This window comes from Halichoeres trimaculatus, unplaced genomic scaffold, assembly GCF_033239565.1.
Source record: "Halichoeres trimaculatus isolate MK-OKI-2021-1 unplaced genomic scaffold, fHalTri1.1 fHalTri1_scaffold_17, whole genome shotgun sequence".
Classification (NCBI taxonomy): domain Eukaryota; kingdom Metazoa; phylum Chordata; class Actinopteri; order Labriformes; family Labridae; genus Halichoeres; species Halichoeres trimaculatus.
The window spans coordinates 2,037,048-2,060,115 of record NW_027437195.1 but is presented as its reverse complement, the minus strand read 5'-3'; the positions used below and the strand labels follow the sequence as shown (position 1 = coordinate 2,060,115).

The following is a 23,068-nucleotide window of genomic DNA, read 5'->3' as shown; positions in this document are numbered from 1 at the left end:
TCGAAGAGGAAAGGTTGAAGTCTACTCTAGAAGTAGAGAAAATGGGCTCTAATTTCGTAACCAGGCGCAGGCGCACCTGCCCTGCGCCGGCCTTCGCCGTGCGCACAGGGCGTGACCGGCACACTTTGCAAGTTTCCTGCAGTGCCAAGAGAGGGGCAGTACAGGCGCACATGAGCGCAAATGGCAGAGAGGGAGGAGAAAAGCCGTGAGTGGGTTTAACACAGCCGAGAGCTGTTTTCACTAATCAAACGAGCACCTCTCCTCGCCTTTAAATGCCCTGCGACTGAGACGCAGTGTCTGATTGGTCTGAGTGATCTCCAGCACCGCGGAGAGAGTGCTGGTAGCGGAGACGGTTAGAGCCGCTGTCCCTGCAGCAGGAGAATGGACAGTGGGGCGCATCGGAGGACACGACGCGCGTCACCTTGTGGGCCAGCTCCCGGGACAGATGTAATCTGTTCCTTTGTCTTTATTCGGAGTAAAAAATTAAGAGACAGTTACACAGCTGGCTTATCCATTCAGAATACTTTTTATCCACCTGCACTCCTGGTTTGTCATCACCAAATAGCAGAACCTTTGGTGATATACTGTATACTCTCCCAGTGTCTCCACCTCATCCTCCTTACAATAATGTACTCCATCTTTAAAACTAAAACAGAGAAATATGGGAAATCACGGGTAAATCATGAGTGACATACATTTATTTTGTCTCTTTTTTCTTCGTCTTTTCTCTCCCCCTTTTTTTTTTAATTAAATGAAATGAGAGAACCAGATATATACTCAGTATTAGATGTTAAGGCTGTTTATTGTTTAATTGTAAGATGTGCATCAAACTTCCAGCTGCCGTCAGGTTAACTTTCCATTATGACAAACGACTTTAATCTGACATCAGATGTGACGGGACAGTTAATATAGATATAAATGTATATGCTGGTTCAGACGGTTACATTAAATAGTGATTGCTGTGATTGTTAGTTACATTAAAATGTGCCTGACACTCTGGAAACCTGCCTCTGAGGCTTTGTTCACATGTGCGCACATGTGCGCCTGTCACCAAATTGCAGCTGCGTGGGGTGCGCTCCGCCTTGCGCCGAGGATAGACCAGGTTGGAGCTGGCGAGCTTTCAGTGCACTTTTTTGGCACAAAATTGTCACTGCACTAACATGAATCTGCTGACACCTCCCCCTGGTGTGCCGTCAACTCCCCCTGGCACGCAGTCACACCCATCTCTGCACAGACGGTCTACCAAATTGTCAAATTGGCAGCGCACGGTGGTGCACCTCACGAAATTAGCACTGCACAGGCTGCGCCACGAAATTAGAGCCCAATGTCTTTTGTATGTCTGCAGCCCAGCAACATCAGTACCATCTGAGCCTGTTTTTCTCTACCGGACTGAGTCTGACCCAGTTGGGTGCCTGACTGATACCTGACCACATGGCAGGGATGGAAATCGATAACATTTTATTGAAACCAATGCCCTTATTGATTCTGCTAATTGATCCAGTTCTTTATCTATTCCCTTATCAATTTTCCCTGTGAATTTTCTTTGTAAAACAGTAGCTTTACAGGTTATCTGCGTCAACAACATTTTATTGAGTTTATGAGTGAATTTATATGAAATTGGTCAGTGGATCTGGATATCTCAAGACGTAAATAAAAAAAGATAAGTTAAAATCGCAAGTCACATGACATTGATGTACTGTTTTGTTATTTCTCACCAAGGTTATAATAGTTTTGGATTTGTCCTTATAGTTTAGTTTTAGTTAGTTCTGACTTTGTTTTTCTCATTATACTTTAGTTTTAGTTAGTTTTGCCATTTTTTTCCATTACAGTTTAGTTTTAATTAGTTTTAGAGCGGGCATTCTAGTTTTTATTTAGTTTTGATTTTTGTAACAAGGCTTAGTTTTAGTTAAGTTTTAGTTTAGTTTCAGTTTAGTTTTAGTTTTTCCATACCTTATTAACCAGGTGCAGGATTCAAAAAGGTCAGAGTAATTATTTTGTAATACTGTTTATTTTCAAGTGCAACATAGTGTTTAGTGCTCAGTCAGTGCTGATACTGTACTGTTGGCTGCTGCCTTAAACACAAGAAAGTAATATAAACTCATTACAAAAAATATAAACATAAAAAATAAAAAATAATGTAAACATAAATTATATAAAAATAATTTAAACATAAATTATATAAAACAGTATAAGATGAGCTTAAATAATTTAAAACCTGGACTCTTTAACAATAAAGTCAGACTCAAATACAATTAAAGGCAGACTCGCATGCAGTTAAACTGTTAAACATGCTCTGATTCATTGCTCCCAAACAAAACATACACGATGGCAGCCTGTTATCCAATTACAACTTAAATCACTAACATTGGAACTGTTACTGGACTGAACTTTTCAAAATTATTTCTGCAAAACTATTCTTACAGGAGTCAAAGTAGCATGTTTTTTTGTATGAAAGTGTGTGTGTGTGTGTGTGAGAAAGATTTGCTCTGTGAAATGTGCAAGTAGAGTGTACTACTAGTGGAGGAGGCTGTACTAGCTGTACTACTACTTCACCCACATACTGGGTGTACTTCAGTCATTGTTAATGTCAAGCAACAGTTTCTTGTTGATCTTGAGGAAAACACGCCGCTCCAGAGATGTGGTTGTTCTGTTTCTCAAGCCAGATGTCAACAGTCCACACACAGAGAAGATGCGCTCCACAAAGGCTTGTGAGGCAGGGGCACTAACTAGATCCAGTGCCACAGGGGCAAGTTTTGGATAGACATTCTTCTCTCTTGAGCTCCAGAACTGCAATGGGGTCTCAGTTGCAACCTGTTTGACTGCTTCAGCATATGCCTTCATTTCAGTCAAAAGGCTGTTTGTCCTACTTCCATCAGGCTCATTGATCGAAGATGCATTGACTTGCAAACGGGATGCAAGGAAGCGGTATTTCTGAAGGACAGCAGGGGCAGAGTGTGGTGCAGGCGGAGAGGCAATGAGGGCATCATCATCCTGAGAAGCAGCTCGGTGATACTGAGCTGCCAGGTGTTGCACAAAAGCCTCTGCTGCCCTCCTCAGCGGCCCCATCTCTGGTGTTTGAACAAGTGACACACTTGGATCCAATAGGCAGGCTGCGGCTGGTGTGGCATCAAACTGTGCGCAATGAGGACTAAGAATGACAGCGAAACGTTCTCTTAAGGACTTCAGCAGCACATGAGCTAATTGCTTTCCAGTAGTTGTCGTCTGCAGGTGTGCCTCAAGGTTGAGCAGGCATGGCACTACTTGTGAAAGTGACTGGCTGTCACTTTGAAGCTGGTCAGTGTGAATGGCAAAGGGCTCAAGCAGCTTGACAAGGTTCTCAATTTTAGACCAATCACTTGTGAGAAGTGTGTCCATGCCAAGGTCCTCAAGTACTTGATTCAGCTCAGCTCTGACGTCCAGCAGTCTTCTCAACATGTCAAAAGTGCTGTTCCAGCGTGTGCTGCAGTCTTGGACAAGAGTTTTGCCACACTTTTTGACCATTTCTTCGTTTGCTTTTGATGATTTCCGCACATCGTTTACCAGCTTTCTTGCTCTAGTTATGAGGGGTTCAGTACTTGGGTGCTTCATACCATCTTTCAGTGTGAGCTGGAGGGTGTGGGCCAGGCAAGGCATTCGCTGGAATCTGTTGTTCTCTCCAACATCTGGCAGGTCAAGGTCTTAGCAAAGAAAATGGAGAGAACAGACAACAATAATAAAATCATGTATAATCATCCAATGTAAAACAAATGAAAAATTAATGAAACTTAATAATAATTTAAACCCTTTCATGCATGAATTTATCAAATCACATGGGATTTTTTTGTTTTTGCTTTTAAACAAGTTAAAATGATGTGCAGATTTTAATGTTTCATTTTGAGTGAGTTGATAAATAATAATTCAATGGAACCTTATATAGATCTGCAAACACATATCTGTTACACATATTTACTGAAATAAGATGGAATAAAACGCAAAAAAAGCATAATTAATACTGCAGTTTAATTAAATTGTTATCATGTTACTTTCAATTAAAAAAATTACTGAATAATTCAAAATTAGGTGAAATCTGAATACAGACATAATACACAGAATATAATTTTTACAGCATAATGTCCTCTGGAGTGGACGTATTAATTTTGATCACGGATAAAAATAAACAAGGAAAATATTTTAAAATCTGCATAAAAGTGTTCCTTACATCTCATTGAATTACAGTAGATGTTTTTACATGATTAATTCTTCAAGAATAAGACTTAACACCTATTCCTGAATGGTGTGGTGGATTTCCCTCTTTGTTGGACATTATGGATTTCTGATGTAATATCTCAAAATGAACAAAAAGACACAAAGATCAAATCTTTATGAAACTTGAGAATGTAGTTTTGGTGTTTGCCACCTGATAGTTGGGACATGGTGAGCCTAAATGGTCCAAAGTATAAAATACATATCTGTCCACTGTAGATGGCACTGTGCATTAAAGGGCTAAGCATTCATGAATTAGGACATATAGAGCAGAGATTATTATAACATTGCCTTTATACTTAATTTTTTACACCGTGGGCTCCATAAATTTTACATTGCCATCATAATTAATTTCAATATTGTATGGGAAAACATGACATGACTATGTTAATGATACCTAATGGAGACAATTTTCCACTGTAACATTTTTAGATTGAGCCACATCAGGAGTCAACAGGCTACTGACACAGACACACACACACACACACACACACACACACACACACACACACACACACACACACACACACATTTATATAGACATAAAATAAAAACCCGCATTCTGAAAAAAATAAAAGGTTCAATATCAATCAAAGCTTATGGTGTTGGTTAACTCACTGTAACATTTTCAACCCAAAATAAAAATATAAAAAGATATCCTCTTAACTTTACAGCATGGTTATATTTGAATACTGAGTTTTAGACTTGCAAGGGTTATTTTAGACCCCACTAGAGTAACTCTGGTATAAACAATCACAGCACACTCACCGAGGCAGTGTCCTGCCTCATCTCCACTCTCTTCATCCTCCTTGTCATCCGACTCCTCCTCTGATTCGACCAGCACTTCATTCATAACTCCAGCATCCTCAGAGTCCACACCAGCTTCTCCAAGCAGCCGCACAGCTTTAACTATGTTTGAGCCATTATCGGTGACAATAAGCAGCACCTTCTCTTCTGCAATCCCCACGTGTCTAATGTTTGGTCGATGCAGTGAGCAATAGACTCTCCTGTATGGGGGTGCTCCATTCGGTGCAGGTTGAGGAGAACATGGTACACCATGTCATCAGGGGGGTGGTAGAAACAGGCGGAGATGCCCATGAAGGCTGCTGTTAAGCCCCTCTTGCTCCACCCGTCAACACAGAGGGTAACCTTCCTTGCCTCTGCGATTATTTTTTTTAGTTTTTCTTTCCCCTTCTCCGCCTTTCCTACCAACAGGTTGTTTACCCTAGCAGCTCCGGGTTGTTTAAATTTTGGTTCGAGTGCAGCGCTGTACCTTTTGAAACTTGGCTTGTCACAGAGCTGTGTCGATATCCCAGTCTCGAAGAACATGTTGACTAAAATGTCCTCGCGCCTTTTGTGTTCGTATGAGTTCACAAGCCAGCAGCTATTTGGGCTGTTAAAACATGCCACGATGGTTTTGTTCCTCGCTAGCTGCTATTTGGCCGTGATAAAACAGTATCTTGAGTGACTGAACTCTCGGCTTCCTTGTTTTCATAGGCTGTGTAAGCCTACTTATGGGTGCTCCTCAAATGGACTTTTAAGTTTGTGGGACTTTTTCCCTTGAGAAGCTCTCCACATATCTCACCAGTTTTAATTTCCGCCAGGCACTTGCATTTGTTTGTCTCACTGTCGTACTCAAAATAATCCCAAATGGGACACTGCCGCCTCCTACCAACTGTAGCCATTTCTTCTTCCATGTAAAGTATGTATAGTAGTTCCAATAACACGTTTTGTCGCAGCACAGAGCACCGCAGAGCACCAGTAGCATAGTCAGCGTCGTAGTACGTCCCTATGTTGGTGCCGTACGGCGCTGACAACTGCTGAAAATTGTTGTAAAGTTGGTTGGGAAAATGTGTCGGATTAATTTAAATCATGAAGACTAATAAATGGAGTCAAAAACGATAACGAAGGACATTTTGTCCATAATTTTAGTTCGTTTCACTTAGTTTTGTGAACACAACATGCAGTTTTAGTTTACTTATCGTTTTTCTTTTCTTTTCTAGTTTTTATTAGTTTCAGTTAACTGTAATGTATTTTAAATTTTAGTTTTCGTTTTTAGTTTCGTTTTAGTTAACTATTATAACCCTGTTTATCACACTGGGTAACACAGTTTTTGTTGAGTTAGGTCTGACAGCTGTTTTTCTTTATCACGTCAAGTTTTTGAATTATGGATCCCCATTTTCTTAAAAAATGTGAAAAATACTTAACTCAACAGATCTGTGCTTCAAATATTGACATACAATGAAATATGAGAGAAACAGGCATGACTGCATTGTTTATTTAACATCATTATGTTTATACAAAGGATGTGTCTGCTGGAGGAGCTACAGGAGCAGACATGATCTGGAATAAAGGAAATATATAGCTATGTAAAAATAAAACACTGAGATGGAATAGTTACAAGCTTTGAAAACTCAAAAAACAGCATAAAAAATAGAACTTACAGCAGTGTGCCCATGGTTACAAGGTTAAGAGAAAAGCAGCGCAAATCCTCTTAATTCTTGCTACCCTAGCTTTCTGTCTGCAGATATTGATGGCTCTGACCTGTTGGGAGCTGCACACACCTCTAACTGCACTGTCTTTACTGTGACTGCACGTAGCTGTAGATGAGTCCAATCGTAATCAGCTGGTGAGTCTTACTACAGCTGATTAGTGGAATTTGGCTGATCTGTGCTGAGCTGTGGAGATGTGCTAGAAAAAAAACTGACAGCAATTTTGGAATCAGCCTGCTAGTTTTAGGTCTAATCAGCATAAAAATCTACCTCAATGGATATTTTTTCAATTGTTCCCCAGTGTAATTGGCTCAAGTAGGCCATCTAGTGTCTTGAAGTGGTAATAGCATCACTGTGAGTTGTTTGGAACCTTGCTGTAGTTATGAAGCCAGCCATCAGCCTGCAGTTAACTTTTCTTTAATTTGCCTGTCAGTATTCTGACATTTGGAGTTTTTAGTACCATTTCTATGGCATCAGTTTGTGTGTCTGTGGAGCGAGGGGAGTAGTTTCATAGATGCGGAATCAAGTCTTGAAGGGAATCTGAACTAATTTTTTTTTTTCCAAGTACAATAAAACTAAATTGAAAACCAGAAAATAGTAAATGTTGTTCAGTAATGAGCAGGTAAAATAATCCTGTCAGACTCCAACATTCATCTATTGTTTTCATGCTGGGCACACTGTAGTTTAGCTCATACTGTGTGTGATGAGACTGAAAGGCGCACTTTAAACATGAATACACAAAATATATATATATATAAATATATATATATAAATATATATATATATTTATATATATATATATATATATATATATATATATATATATATATATATATATATATATATATATCCAACCATATTATTTAAGCTCTTTCATGGATGCAACACTTAAGTGTCTCCTATAGGTTTCTTTGTAAGGTTAAAACCTACTTGAACCGCGTCAACACCACACAACACCATGCTGCATGTGCTCCACACAGCTCATGTGTTTACGGTGCTGATTATCTGTCATATCAACTACAAGTCGTGGTGAACTAGTTTGCTTGTCACAAGGTAACTGACACACGTTTGACTTTTGTGTTTGGGCACATCGTTTGAATCTTTCACACTTGCTCTTTAAGGAGGTGAGGATGCTGAACGGTAAGGTGCTTTGTCATGCTTGTAGTGTTTCCTCCATTTTTTTTTTGTTGCTAGGCGCTGCCCAAGTAGCTGCCTGTTGCAGCAGCTCTCTCGTCTTTGTCCGTTTCTTGTAATTTTTTTCGTCTCTTTTTCTTCATCTTTGTATTTGGAGTGGATCATCACTTTGTATGGTTCATTGTTGGTCATGGACACCAAACTTTTTGTGTCTTCAGTGATATTTTTACTATTTTTCTCCTGTGTTTGTCTGGAGATCCTACATGTAACCATGGCTGCATTGTTTACATGTGAAATTAGCTGTTAGCAGCCTGTAGCATGTCAGTGCTAACTAGTGTAAGCTTGATGATTTCCCTCGAGGTGAGGAGGAGGTGGTGAGGACGACGTGCTGGTTCTCAGGTGTGAGCTGGGAGGGAGGTGGACCTGTCCTTCCATCCATCGTTGTTGGGAACGTGGGATCTATCACATGAGGCCACAGTTTGTCAGGTTGGGAAACTGCATCTCTGGGACGGTCATGAGCAGCACGGGGGCTCCGCAAGGAACTGTTCTGGCTCCATTCCTATTCACACTTTATACTGCAGACTTCAAATACAACTCTGAGTCCTGCCACATCCAAAAATACTCCGATGACACTGCTATTGTGGCGTATATCCAAAATGGACAGGAATCTGAATACAGGGATCTGATAAAGGCTTTCTGTGACTGGAGTCATAGAAATTGTCTCCTACTGAACACCTCAAAAACAAAGGAAATGATTGTGGATTTCCGAAAGTCTAGGCTCTGCCATCAGCCAGTTAATATCCATGGGGTGGACGTGGAGGTGGTGCCAACCTACAAATATCTTGGTGTACATCTGGACAACAAGTTGGACTGGTCCCTTAATACAGATGCACTCTTTAAGAAGGGGCAGAGCCGTCTCTTTTTCTTAAGGAAGCTCAGATCAATTGACGTCTGTGGAAAGCTGCTGCAGATGTTTTATCAGTCCGTGGTAGCCAGTGCTTTGTTTTATGGTGCAGTCTGCTGGGGAAATAGTTTAAAGCAGGGGACAAGAGGCGACTGGAAAAACTGGTGAAGAGAGCTAGCTCCGTGGTTGGATCCAGTTTGGACTCACTGGAGGCTGTGGTGGAAAGGTATACACAGAAGAAAGTGAAGGCCATCATCCGTCACTCTGATCACCCACTCCACACCATCATAATCCAAAGAAAAAGCAGCAGGGGACGTCTTACCTCTGTGCGCTGCAGGACCGAGAGATACCAAGATCGTTCCTCCCTGCAGCCATCAGGGTGTACAATTCTTTGCTTGGAAGAGAGCCCAAACAACATGAATTTCCCTTCGGGGATTAATAAAGTATATCTTATCTTATCTTATCTCCGGTGGGATGGACGAGCTAGCCGTGCTAACCCAGCGGCAGAGGGGCTGCCGGAGGGCAGAGTGGTATCGTGCTGTTCACGGACGTGGCTGATGGAGCTGACATCGGACGCTGGCGCCACATTGGAGGAGCTTCACCTGCTGTGAGCAGACAGGATCCAGGAGACAGAGACTGAACAGACTGCTGGGGAGGCTCAGTCCTGGACCCTGTGGAGGTGGAGACTGGCTGGGCAGGAGAGTGGTGGACGGGCTGTCGTCATCTATTTTCATGTGGAGTTTATTGCACTTTCTATACACATTTGTTTTCTTAAATGCTGCTGTGACTCCTGAATTTCCCCTCGGGGGTAAATAAAGTATTTTCAATTCAATTCAATTCAATGTGCGTCAGTAGGAAGCTTTATAGATGGGCTTTGATAGGTCTGTTGGAAGCCACCCCAGCTGTCGGCTTCGCAAACAGAGTAATGCCAAATATTGCTCCGTCCACTGGCTTTTTCAACAAGCTGCAGCAGGTTCACAGGAGCGCTGGAACTTGAAGCCATGTCTGTAAATCTGCCTGTATGTTTACATGCAGCTTAAGAAATCAAACTGTGAGCTAGTCAGCACGAGATTGGATGATTAAGATGCACATTAATAACATAGCTAATACTGGCTCACTGTCAAACTTCACAACAACTCACACACTTTGGAAAGACAACAAGTCTCTGCCCATTCCTCAGAGAGAACAGAGGACCCAGCCCGATGGCTACAGACCCACAAGTTGCTTGAGTCAAAATGTCTCTGATTTAGACGAAAAAAATGCCTTGGAGTATCGATACTTAATACACATGACATTGTCATGTATCGATACTTTCTCAGTATGGGTATATCATGCAACCCTATTTCTGCGTGTTACACACTCAGCAGTCTGGGTGGAATCAACCCACTTTAGTTCCCTTTACAGAACATGAGCCTGGCTCTGTGTGACGATATGTCTATGGAGATGATTTCAGTAAGCCTGCTCCACATGTTCATATTCTTCAACATCATCAGTAAGACGCACTGGGTCACTGACTTTCATTTTTTCACTCAACATCTGCACCCCCAGTTTGTTTATTATCAGAACATGTGAAGTGAATAAAGGTTTGTATTAAAGCATGTTGATGGACTGCTACCACTGAAGGTGAAGATTTAACATGAGCAGATGTGAAACAGTAGATCTGTTAACAAAGAATGATTTCTTAATTCATCCCTCCAAGGTTTCAGAGGAACAGATCAGACTCCATTAAACCCACTGAGTGTAGCGTTAATGAGAGGATGTTGATGCTATTGATGATCATTTCAAATGAAAATCTGCTTGGATGCACCCTGAGCATTGTCTCTGTGCACTTCCTGTCAGCACCGGAGTCCCATCAGACCTGACTCACTCAGGTGGCTCCCTCCTTTCTGAATCCTTGCCTGTGTTGGACAAAAGGCTGTGCCTGATGAAACGCTAACACTGAAACATGTCTCTCTTTTTCAGAGCCAGCTGCTCTGCAGGAGCTTTTAAATGAACACAAGATGAGTGTGAGGAGGAGATGTGAACGTGTGACTGAAGGAAGTGATGAAACAGGAAGTGGAACCCTCCTCAACAGGATCTACACTGAGCTCTACATCACAGAGGGACCAGGTGAAGAGGTGAATACCCAACATGAGGTGAGGCAGCTGGAGACAGCCTCCAAGAAGATCCTCCAGGACACTCCCATCAAGGTCCAGGACATCTTTAAAGCCTTACCTGAGCAGCAGAAAGTCCTCAGAGTGGTTCTGACAAACGGCGTGGCTGGGGTTGGAAAAACTTTCTCAGTGCAGAAGTTTACTCTGGACTGGGCAGAGGGCTCTGAAAACCAAGACCTCAGTCTGGTGGTCCTGCTTTCATTCAGGGAGCTGAACCTGATCAAAGACCAGCGCTACAGTCTCCTCAAGCTGCTCCATGTTTTCCATCCAACATTAGAGAAGCTGAGAGCAGAGACGCTGGCTGTCTGTAAACTGTTGTTCATCTTTGACGGCCTGGACGAAAGCAGACTGTCTCTGGATTTTCTCAGCACTCAGCGTGTGTCTGACGTCACACAGGAGTGCTCTGTAAAGGTGCTGTTAACAAACCTCATCCAGGGGAACCTGCTTCCCTCAGCTCTGGTCTGGATCACTTCTCGACCTGCAGCAGCCAATCAGATCCCTCCTTCACGCGTGGACAGGCTGACAGAAGTACGAGGCTTCACTGACGCCCAGAAGGAGGAGTACTTCAGGAGGAGGTTCAGGGATGAAGATGTGTCCAGCAGAATCATCTCACACATCAAGACCTCCAGGAGCCTCCACATCATGTGTCAGATCCCGGTCTTCTGCTGGATCACTGCTACAGTTCTGGATCACATGATGAGCACAGAGCAGAGAGGAGAGCTGCCCAAGACCCTGACTGACCTGTACTCACACTTCCTGCTGGTTCAGACTCACAGGAAGAAGAAGAAGTACGCTGAGGCTCATCAGACCAGTCCTAAGACCAGTCCTCAGGAGCTGATGGAGGCTGACGGAGAAGTTCTCCTGAAGCTGGGCAGACTGGCGTTTGAACATCTGAAGAAAGGAAACATCCTGTTCTACCAAGAAGACCTGGAGCGCTGTGGTCTGGATGTCTCAGAGGTCTCGGTGTACTCGGGCGTTTGTACAGAGATCTTCAAAAGAGAGAGTGTGATCTTCCAGAAAACAGTCTACTGCTTCGTCCATCTGAGCGTTCAGGAGTTTCTGGCTGCAGTCTACATGTTCCACTCTTTCACACACACAGACACAGCAGCTCTGAAGAACTTTGTGGGGCAAAAACATGGAGTGTCAACCCTGGCAAACCTCCTGGATGGAGCTATGAAGAAAGCTCTGAGAAGTAAAAATGGTCACCTGGACCTGTTTGTTCGCTTCCTTCATGGACTGTCTCTGGAATCAAACCAGAGACTCTTAGGAGGTCTGCTGGGTCACACCAACATCAGCCCAGGGATGATCCACATGGTCATTAAAAACCTGAAAGAGAAGAAGACTAAAACATATTCTGACAGAAACATCAACATCTTCCACTGTCTGACAGAGATGAAGGACCCCTCAGTCCATCAGGAGATCCAATGGTTTTTGAAGTTAGAGAACAGGGAGAATAGGGAACTCACTGTCTTCCAGTGCTCTGCTCTGGCCTACATCATGGAGATGTCAGAGGAAGTACTGGATGAGCTGGATCTGAAGATGTACAGCACATTAGAGGGGGGACGACATAGACTGGTTCCAGCTGTGAGGAACTGCAGGAAGGCTGAGTAAGTTTCTCTGAGATCAACATTATAAATCAGTCTGATAGAAGAGTTTAGATGTGGAAATAATCAGACTATAAATCCTGGTTCCTCTGGAGATGGTGATCTACTGGTTTCTTAAAGTCTAACATGATGTGTTTTGTCTCTGATGTGTTTCAGATGTTTCAGTCTGTGATCTTTCTGATGACTTTTAGTTTAAACAGGATCTGATCCTCTCTGTTCTCATCAAACACATTCACAGTCTAAAGAGTCTCCTCTCATTCTAACTCTCTTTATTACAGCCTTTCATACTGTGGGCTCCCAAAGACTCACTATGAAGTTGTGGCGTCTGCTCTGAAGTCCGACCCCTCCCATCTCAGAGAGCTGGACCTGAGCTACAACAGACTGACTGATCCAGGAGTGGAGCTTCTGTTAGGCGGTCTGGAGAGTCCACACTGCAGACTGGAGACTCTGAGGTCAGTTCATTCCTTTGTTGTTCAGCTTTCCTTTCAATCTTTTACAGAGCTTCACTTTTTTGTTTTGTACATTTTGTGAGTTTTTCTGAGCATGAATGTCAAAAAGTCTCTCGGGTCACACACAGAAGGTAATAGCACACTCCCTGCCTGACGTGAGAACACGTCACTCAACATGTTCTCTGGGGGAAGAAGAATTACTGTCTCTTAAATTGGTCTTTGGAAGAGTGAAGTCTCTCCTGCTTTTATGACTTTCACCTCAACTTGATGTACCTTTCAGCCCCATGGCTGAGCAGTGACACTTGTGCAAGTCTTCAAGTTTTTTTGTCTGTTGTTGTCATGTGCTTCATGCTGAGGTGTTTTTTTCTTGATATCAAACTACGCCCCCTCTAGGACATTGTCTGGAACGGACCTTTTTTTTCCCTCTCCGCCCCCAATGTTGTCATTTCGTATCTATTGCAAAGGGGCGCTGGGTAGCTAGTAGGGCTGGGCAATTATGGTAAAAATAAGAATCCCGATTATTTTAAGTGATATTGAAATCACAATTAATATACACAATTATTCATTTATTCAAAAACTTCAGTACTGATTTAGACACAACTTCGAAGAACCAGCAAGTGGCACATACAGTATTATTGATACACATATGTCACACACACTCGCTGTGGCTGCACAAGGAACACAGAAGAGCTATGAAGCACAGGAACTTGCATACATCTACACTGTGTGGCATATTAATTGTTTTCCTTCGATTATATTGTTTTTATGATTGTCAGATGGCAAAATTGAAATCACGATTAAAATCCAATTAATTGTCCAGCCCTACTAGCTAGCAGCTCCTAGGTTCTTTTTCTGACTTCGTTCGGTGTTTCACTATGGGAATCGCTTTAGTGTGACCTATCTGGAAGCTCCAATGACATTATGTCTGTCAGTGACAGATGAGTCGAGCTGTGATTGGGGCACGCCTCCTCATGCTGTCACAGTCGACCCACCCACCCCAAGTCATTCTTGCTTTCTTCCCGTGAGAAAGTGGAAGCTCCTCAGCTGTCCAAGCTAGCCTGGCGCTTTTTAACTGTTTACGGACGTCCCGTTAAGGTTTACGTCGCCGAATGCAGTGCCAGGTTTCAGCTCGGAATTTTGGGTAAGTCTATAGACTTTTCGTATTGCTCGGAACACAAGGCGAGCTGTTCCCTGTCTACACGGTATTTGGTTATCGTATAGGCTAGTTAGAGGCTAACGTGCCATGACAAGCCCATATTTACTCGAGTTAGCCTTTTATCCAGCTAATTTGGGGTATCGAGTTTGCTAATGTGTTGTGACAAGCATTCTCCCCCGCTTATCGTTGGCGCTAACCCGGGCTAGACCCCGATAGCTAGTCGGTGAGCCAACACGTTACAGTGAGTTTAACCGGACTATATCTTCAGTTCTCCCTTTCTGATAACTATATCTTTGGTTGCTACCCCCGCCATAGGATCTGAACCGGACTCTAAAGTGGCTATCCCGCCAGTGCCCCGCGTCATGCGGAGCATCCATTTCAGGCAGGGACCCCCATCCAATGTGCATAGCCTGCATGGGCACTAAACATGCTCAGGCATCTCTGGCTGAGCCCCAGTCTTGTTCTCATTGCGCATCGATGTCAGAAAAGATTTTGGAATGTAGACTGAGAGTGGTAGTGGCTAACAGTCAGGACCCCTGCCGGACCACGGCCACACCACAAGCTACAACTAGCACCCATCAGCCGCGAGCTGCATGCAGCTGGGCAGACATGATGGAAGACAGATCCCAGGATATGCCTCCACTATTCGAGGGCCTCCTCGAGGGGAATCTGGGTAACAATGAGGTAGAGGGCGATGCCTGCTCTGACCTTCTCGACATGGAGGACATGGAGGATGCGGAGGATGACTCCACATTTCCAGTCCAGCAGTCCAGACCCTCCAGCGCGTCTGACACTGCCTCTCCTGTGGAAAGCAGCTTGTATGAAGTGTGCAAGCGGGCTGCTTCCAAATTGGGGATTCCATGGCCTGCAGCCCTGGATGCAGAAGGTGCGGAGAGGAACCTCTATGATGGTAGGAGGCTCCCTTCTGCCAAAGCACCTGCTAAACAACTCCTCCCTGCAGTTCCAGCTTGCATGAAGGAAATGAGCCATTACTAGTCTAGCCCATTTAAGAGTAAACTGTCCACCAAGGGTTACTCTCAGCTGGAAATTCATGGGGCGAAGGAGCTGGGGCTGGCTGAACCCCCAGGGGTGGAGTCTTCAGTGGCTTACCATCTTCATCCAAACCATCAGCTCGCTATCAGCATTCAGCAACATTTCTCTGCCTAACAAAATGGAGCGAGTCACTGCCTCCATTTTTCAGAGGATGTATAAATATGGGGCTCAGTCAGTGTGTTCGCTCAATGCCACAACCCTGCTATCTACGTATCAGGCTGAAATCTCTTGGAAGAGATGGGCCGCCAACTGGTTTCTGGGACACCAAACCCAGCCCTCTGGGGAGAGATTTGTGTCGTTAATGACTTCATTCTACACTCCTCCAGGGGCGCATTACAGGGTTGTGGTCAGATAATGGATCTTGCTGTCACTGGTAAGAGGGCTTTATGGCTGAACCTCTCAGGTTTGAGTGATGCACAAAAAGCTGATGTTATGGATGCAGCTTATGATCCAGCAAAAGGCCTGTTCAGCCCTGCTTTGGAAGAAATGAGAGAGACCACCACTCTCAGAAAACAGGAAGGTGAAGCTTTTGACCTTTTCCTCCCTAGGAAACAAACTCCTCGCCCTCCTCAGGCTCAGAGGACTGGTTTTGCTGCAGCCGCTGCTGCAGCAAGAGGAAAACAAGGAGGCTTCAGACCCCAAGGACAGGCAGCTAGGGAGCAAGCTTCTCAGCACCCTCGGTCAGGAAACAATAAGCCGTGGTGTAAACAGTCCTTTGAGGCTGTGGCGGCTGAAAACTGTCCCTCTAACCCCGGGGATGGGAAGAAAAAGAAATCTTCCTAGCTTCCCCCTCACCTCTTCCTCCTCCTTCCAAGAGAGCAAGGATGGAAGATCAGAGCCCCAAAGCTCTTGGTTCAGAGGCCCAGGCAGTTGTCTGTTCTCCAGGGCTCCTCTCAGATTTTCTGTTACCTCATTCAACCTCGCAGCCAGGCGAGAAGCCAAGGGCGAGAGACAAACAAAAAACAAACATGAACCATACTCCTTTAAGGCCTGCAGAGGGAGCTCACGTCCCTCTGGTGACAGAGCTCCCTCGTCCGGTTTTGGGGATGACGTCAGAGGAGAGAAATCCCCTGGGTCCTTTCTCCAGTCGGTCAGACGGGTGGCGCGCATGCGCAGTCCCTCTGTGAATTCTATCCACCGTCTTGGGGCTACAGACTACAATTCGCTATGAAACCACCCAGATTCAATAGCCAACGGGGAAGCGGCATGAGTCCTGGAGGAAGAAATAACATCCTTGTTAAGCAAACAGGCGATCAGAGCCATTTCGGACGAGGAGGTGAGTCTCGGATTTTAGTCCCGATACTTCCTTATTCCAAAAAAGGAGAGCTCATCTTTTTGTCCGATTTTGGATCTCCGTGTGTTGAACAAACACCTACGGAATGTATATAGTTTGCGATCTGTTTTACTGTGCTTTTGTGTGTTAAGTCTAAATAAATGACCAAATCAACAACAACAATTTCTCCTTTATACTAAGAGCTGTTCAGCGATCTGCTGAACTGAGCACTTACGTTCAGGGAGGGGAGGATAAAGTTCATGAGGTTTCTACTCACACACACACACACATACTTCTACTATAAGTATTGCCATATTGGTATTATCAGCAACCTTAATTCATGTGATCAACGGACATGCCTGGAGGAACTGTCAGTGAACAGAGCTGTCCCTTGTGTTTACACAACATTATTGAGCTTACAGTAACATTAGCTGTGAGTTACAGTGACTTTTTTGTATAGCATGTGTTACTGAGTTGAATTCTTTGAAGGGGATTGGAAAATTGTGTGTTGACATGAACATTACATACGATAGCATGTTGCCAGAGTCATCAAAGGGATTGCATATATGATTAATGCCTTTTTGAAACCAATTTGGAGGGAATATGGATTTGTTCCTTAAGGTGATATGACAATTATCCCAGAGGAAGGTTTTGTTAGAAATTGTGGACAAAAGCAAGCTTCAAGGATAAAAGGGCCTGTTGATGAAATTTAGATAATTTAACTGGCAACCTAAAGGCCAAAAAAATGCAAGTTAGAAGAAAGGGAAAAACTCATATTTTGGTAAAGATGTTATTTGAAATGAAGAACTAGATTAAGGCAGGGTTTACAAGACATTGTTTAAACCAGCTGATTCTGGAGGTATTGAGGACTTCTAGGCCACCTTCGGCTGTTAGAGAGTATTGCTTTTTTAAGTTTATGAGGTTTGCTACCCAAGCAAGGCTAGGCGCTACCCAAGTAGCAGCCTGTTGCAGCAGCTCTCTCATCTTTGTCCGTTTCTTGTAATTTTTTCATCTCTTTTTCGTCATCTTTGTATTTGGAGTGGATCATAACTTTGTATGGTTCATTGTCGGTCACGGACACCAAACTTTTTGTGGCTTCGGCAATATTTTTCACTACTTTTCTCCTGTGTTTGTCTGGAGATCCTACATGTAACCATGGCTGCATTGTTTACATGCAAAATTAGCTGTTAGCAGCCTGTAGCATGTCAATGCTAACTAGTGTAGGGCTTGATGATTTCCCTCGAGCTGAGGAGGAGGAGGTGAGGACGACGTGCTGGTTCTCTGATGTGAGCTGGGAGGTGACGACGTGGACCTGTCCTTCCATCCATCGTTGTTGGGAACGTGGGATCTAGCCCTGGGGGATGGATAAGCTAGCTGTGCTAACCCAGCGGTATCATGCTGTTCACGGACGTGGCTGACGGAGCAGACATCGGACGCCGCGACACATCGGAAGAGCTTCGCCTGCTGTGAGCAGACAGGATCCAGGAGACAGAGACTGAACAGACTGCTGGGGAGGCTCAGTCCTGGACCCTGTGGAGGTGGAGACTGACTGGGCTGGAGAGTGGTGGACGAGTGGTGGACGGGATGTCGTCGTCTAATTTCTTATGGACATTTTTGCACTTTCTATACTTTTTCTTACTTTTGTTTTCTTAAATGCTGTGGTGACTCCTGAATTTCCCCTCGGGGATAAATAAAGTATTTTCTATTCTATTCTATTCTATTTTATTCTATTCTATTCTATTCTATTGTTCTTTCATATAAAATCTAGAAAACTCTGTTTGATAGTTGAGGATGTAGCCTTATTTACAATAAGAGAGATGGATGGATACACAAAACAGGAAAACCTTCTGCCTTAGAGAGGAGAACTCTACTGATGATGAAAAGGTCCCTTTGAAGCCAATTATTGAATATAGTTCTGGTCTTTTAAATTCTATTTGAGAGATTTTTGTGTTGCCTAGCAAAGAGATTTTAAGTTATAACAATTTCCAAGTATTGGACCGAATCCTTTGTTGAGATATTCCCAATGACTGGATCATTGCAGTCTTGGAGAGGTAGTATTTCTCATTTAGATATATTAAACTTTAAGCCTGAAGCATTGGAGAATTCATTTATTAGTTGAATATCGTTACCTTGTTCTTTGTCCTTTAAAAGAAATGTAGTATCATCTGCAAGCTGGGAACTTAACCATCCCTCAAATATCGTGATTCCTGTTGAAACCTGATTTTACAGGTTTAACAAGTCGCTAAATGACGTAATCACCTAATTTTCAAACAAGTCATTTACATGTAATGGTCTAGGACGCTGTAGGAGAGAGGAACAACATCATAGGAGGGACATAAAGCATGTAACAACACACTGTTAATGTGTTTAGAACTACAAATGAACTTGGTTTGGTTGACTCTTTTTAAGATGTTAAAATATCGATCCTCCTCCACTATTGATTGATACGCAATCTCCTGCACCGTCACACTGGCCATCCAAGCCGTGCCATACTCTACCTGCCTGCACAACGAGACACAGAGAACAGTGCTACAACTTCAGTGACTTTTAGGCTCATTTCGAAGCATTTCAGCCCGAAACAGCCCTCTGTTATATATCTGCAATTACAAGACGAGTCGATTATGTCGACTAATCGTTGCAGCCCTAGTTTCATACTAGTTTCACGGAAACTGATGAAGTTGTTGGATTTTCTGCCTCCACTCTTCCTCAAAGAAATGCTTCTACATGCCTTTGCTTCATATTTTCCCACAATTCCTCCTGACACATTCAGCTTCTTTGTAAACTTTGTGATGTTGTCTTAAATCAGTGTCAGGGGCTTTTTCTTTGTTTGTCTGCACAAACTGAGTTTGTTGGGATGGAGCCACTGATGAAGCTGGCAAAAGAGAGGAAGGGAGCCAGAGCTGGGCCCACATATGAAGACATTTCAGTCACACACTCATCTCTGAAGGGGTGTAACAAGACACTGACATTGATATTAATGAGAGCTCTTTTTCACATGTTTTATTTGACAGTGTTTAACCTCAAAAATTTTGGCTTCAGCTGTTTGGACTCTTACATTTCATCTTCTTCAACTCTCAACACATTATTAAACACTGAAGGATTTATCAACTCACATCATTTCTTTTTCTTTCAGATTGAAGAGGTGCGCTCTCTCACAGATCAGCTGTGCTTCTCTGGCCTCTGCTCTGAAGTCTAACCCCTCCCATCTCAGAGAGCTGGACCTGAGCGCCAACTACAAGCTGCAGTATTCAGGAGTGAATCATCTGTGTGGGTTTCTGGAGAGTCCTCTCTGCAGACTGCAGACTCTGAGGTCAGTTCACTGACTCTCTGTCCTTCCTGTTGCTCTGACATGTTGAACAAAGGAAGTTGACTTTGTTCAGACATTTCTCACATTAATGAAGTTGAGTTGAAGATTTTCTTGAGTTCATCTTTTGATGTTAAATGTACTGAATGTAGTTTGCAGTCAGAGAAAACTGTGTGACTCTTAAGTCAGTGTGAAAAAGATCCCCTGTTTGTAAATCAATCAAAAGAATGTGGAGACTTTTCTCTAATAGTCCAATCTGGATCCAGAAGATCCTCTGAACGAATGGGAGCTTTCTGTTGATTCTCTTTCCTTTCTCATCAATGTTTGTGTTGTGTTCAAAGTAGGGCTGTCATTTTAACGCGTTAATTAGATTAATTAATTACACCGCAAATTAATGCGTTAAAAAAAATTAACGCAGACTAATCTGGATCCCAAACCCACGGGGCGTTCGAAGACGCACTTATTTTTAAATGTCTGGCATTTACAAACCGCGTGTCCTACTTGGAAAAAGAGGTGTTCTCGTCAGATTTTCAAATTTCTGACGGTCCCTGAATGTATCACACGTGAGGTCAGCAACATGCTTTAAACCGGAGGGAAGCGAGAGTGATTTGTGACTGCCATCCACATCGCGTTTATTCACACGTCCTTTTTGAAAATCTGCAGAAAATCAACCGTTTGCTCTAGCTCAATTCCGTAAAAAACAGATAATTCTACACTCTTGACTGCATTGAACAAGCCCTAAATGATCGATATATGTCCTGTAATTGAATCAAAAGAATTCTTTGAAAATGTGCTTCCATCTTCCTGGTGTCATGTTTCAGCTTGGGGCTGCTCTGCACCAATCAGCAACAGTTTGTGTGTTCAGAGCATGTAAATACGAAGATACTTCACTTTTCTTTGATCCAAGACTTGAATTAAGTGTTTTGTACATAGTTCCTCACAGTTTTTAGCCTTTAGCCCTGGTTCTCCTGACCTCATAGAAGAATAGAAGTTCATATTGCAGTGAAAATCGAGTCAACATCGAGTAAAAATGTGTCAGAAGCAAAAACCGTCCTAAAAATCAAATCAGCTCATCTTAGGTGCACAAATGTGTAGATTTTGTAAAGATAGAACCATAAAACTTTTTTCATGTGTTCCTTATGCATCAGGGTACCTAAAAATGTGTTGTATACATTTTTAAGTATTTTTTTTAGTGTCTTTGAATGTAATTTCAATGTCCTGGAATTCAAATTCTTTATTTTGGGACCTTAAGCAGATATGAGATTTGAATGTGATTAATTAGATTAATTAATTACAAATCCTGTAATTAATTAGATTAATTTTTTTAATCGCCTGACAGCACTAGTTCAAAGTCTTCTGATCAGCAGCATGTTATTAATGTGTGTTGACATGAACAGGAGGAAAGTTCCTCTGCTGATAAAGAGGCCTGTGAGGCCAAACCTGAGCTAACAAGCCTCAGCAAAACATCATACTGTCAGACTCAAAGACTGAGATGTCTTTGGAGACGCAGACATCTATGGGATACTACATTTCTATGACATCATGATGATCCTCAGGAACAGAAGGACAAAGTCTGTGTTTATTTCAGGACAAAGATCTTTGATCAGGACTTTGTAATGTTTAGCTACACATTTAACACATCAACTGATTGAATAAGAAATTTGTTTTTTCCTTCATTTATTTTTCATTCAGGTTGGCGCGCTGCAGGTTATCAGACATCAGCTGTGCTTCTCTGGCCTCTGCTCTGAAGTCCAACCCCTCCCATCTCAGAGAGCTGGACCTAAGAGGAAACAACCTAAAGGCTTCAGGAGTGAAGCCTCTGTCTGATCTTCAGCAGAGTCCTCTCTGCAGCCTGCAGACTCTGAGGTCAGTTCAGTGTTGAGCTCAGTTCTTGCTGCTTTCAGCTGTAATGGAACAAACACATTTAGTATCAGAGCAAAGACAGTTTTTATTCTGTTAACCTCCAAACTTGTCAGCAGCTGCTTTCCTCAGTGCAGCTGTGAGAGAAGGATGACGGGCTGCAGGAAGCTTGTTGTGATGCTGTCTCTGAGTCGACTGTCGTGTTGAGTTTTTCTGCAGCTCACTGTCAGAGTCTGTGTTCATGTTGACATTAGAAATAAACATGCTGAGCCTTTTAGTCTCTGAAGCAGCAGGGGAAAGGAGGTGATGAGCAGATGTTGGATTAAGCAGCAGGTGTTGACTTTAGCTTTGGGAAGTTAGCCTCTGTAAAGCCCTCACTCCTCTCCAGCTCCACCCTCTGTCCACATGTGCTCACTTTGGGCTCCAAACCAACATGGCGCTGGTCAGATGCTGAACTAGTCCATGGTGACAGTGGATATTAGGTCACGTTGGTCCATGATTTCTACAGTCTGTGGTGGAAACACTGAGTCATGACCTCTGCTCTCTGTCTCCTTCTCTCCTCAGATGGGGCAAATGGTGGAGCTGATCTCAGTGGAAGTGGTGATGATCCAGAGAGGGTGAAGCAGCAGCAGGTCTTGTGTCCAGGGTCTACTTCCTGTCCCTGGTGTCAGACTGAGAACTCAAAGCCATGGGGCCTTTGAACTCTCTGCTCCAGCTCTTTGGAGCTCTCCTCTTCTGTAAATCGTCCGTTTCCTCTGAAGCCTTTCTGAAGCAGCTGAACACACATTTGACCCTCTGATGTGATCTCACATTTTATCCTGCTTCTCTTCTTCTTTGATGATGCTTCATCTTATTGTTGTTGATTCTGATTGGTTGATGCTTTGTGAAGCACTTTGTGAGCATGCTCAGTGAAAGGAGCTCTACGAAATCCAGATTTTTAACTAACTCAATCTGATTCAAACTCTTTTCTGTATTTCTCAGCCTATTTTCTTTCTGCTCTTATAACCCAGAACTCATCCTCAGGAACTCAGAAACCTGGATTTGACTTCCTGAAAAGTGGACCCAGGAGCCTTCAAAGCTCCCTGTGGATATTGGTTGGTGTTGATCTTGAACGTAGCTGGCTGCTTTTAAAGGAGCTGTTTGTGTGTGTTATGGTGAGCTCTTTCTGCTTGGTTCCCATTAGAACAGCAGCTGTCAGCTGTTCTGTAATGTTTCTGTTGAAGCAAAAGATGTTTATTATCACTGTAAAAAAGGGCTGCTACTAACGATTATTTTTAAAGTCGACTAATCTATCGATTATTTTTTCGATTAATCACGATTATTTTGTGTTTCAACCTAATTTGTCCTTTAAATTGTGCAGACCTTTATAATTCAACCTGTGTGTTGCATTTTCACTGCATTTACCCAGAGTTAGGTTCTCTCCTCTGATTGGTCAGCCCTGTGT

General features: G+C 43.1%; 1 protein-coding gene across 1 annotated transcript in view; it reads left to right on the top strand.

The window, feature by feature from the left end:
- Positions 1-21,646, top strand: part of LOC141806726 (NLR family CARD domain-containing protein 3-like) — a 39,312-nt gene extending 17,666 nt beyond the window's left edge. Inside the window, exons 6-9 of the mRNA XM_074692388.1 lie at positions 10,735-12,532; positions 12,808-12,981; positions 19,603-19,770; positions 21,457-21,646. Coding sequence (XP_074548489.1) covers positions 10,735-12,532; positions 12,808-12,981; positions 19,603-19,770; positions 21,457-21,646 — 2,330 coding nt within the window. The remainder of the gene's footprint in view (positions 1-10,734; positions 12,533-12,807; positions 12,982-19,602; positions 19,771-21,456) is intronic.
- The last annotated feature ends 1,422 nt before the right edge of the window (positions 21,647-23,068 follow it).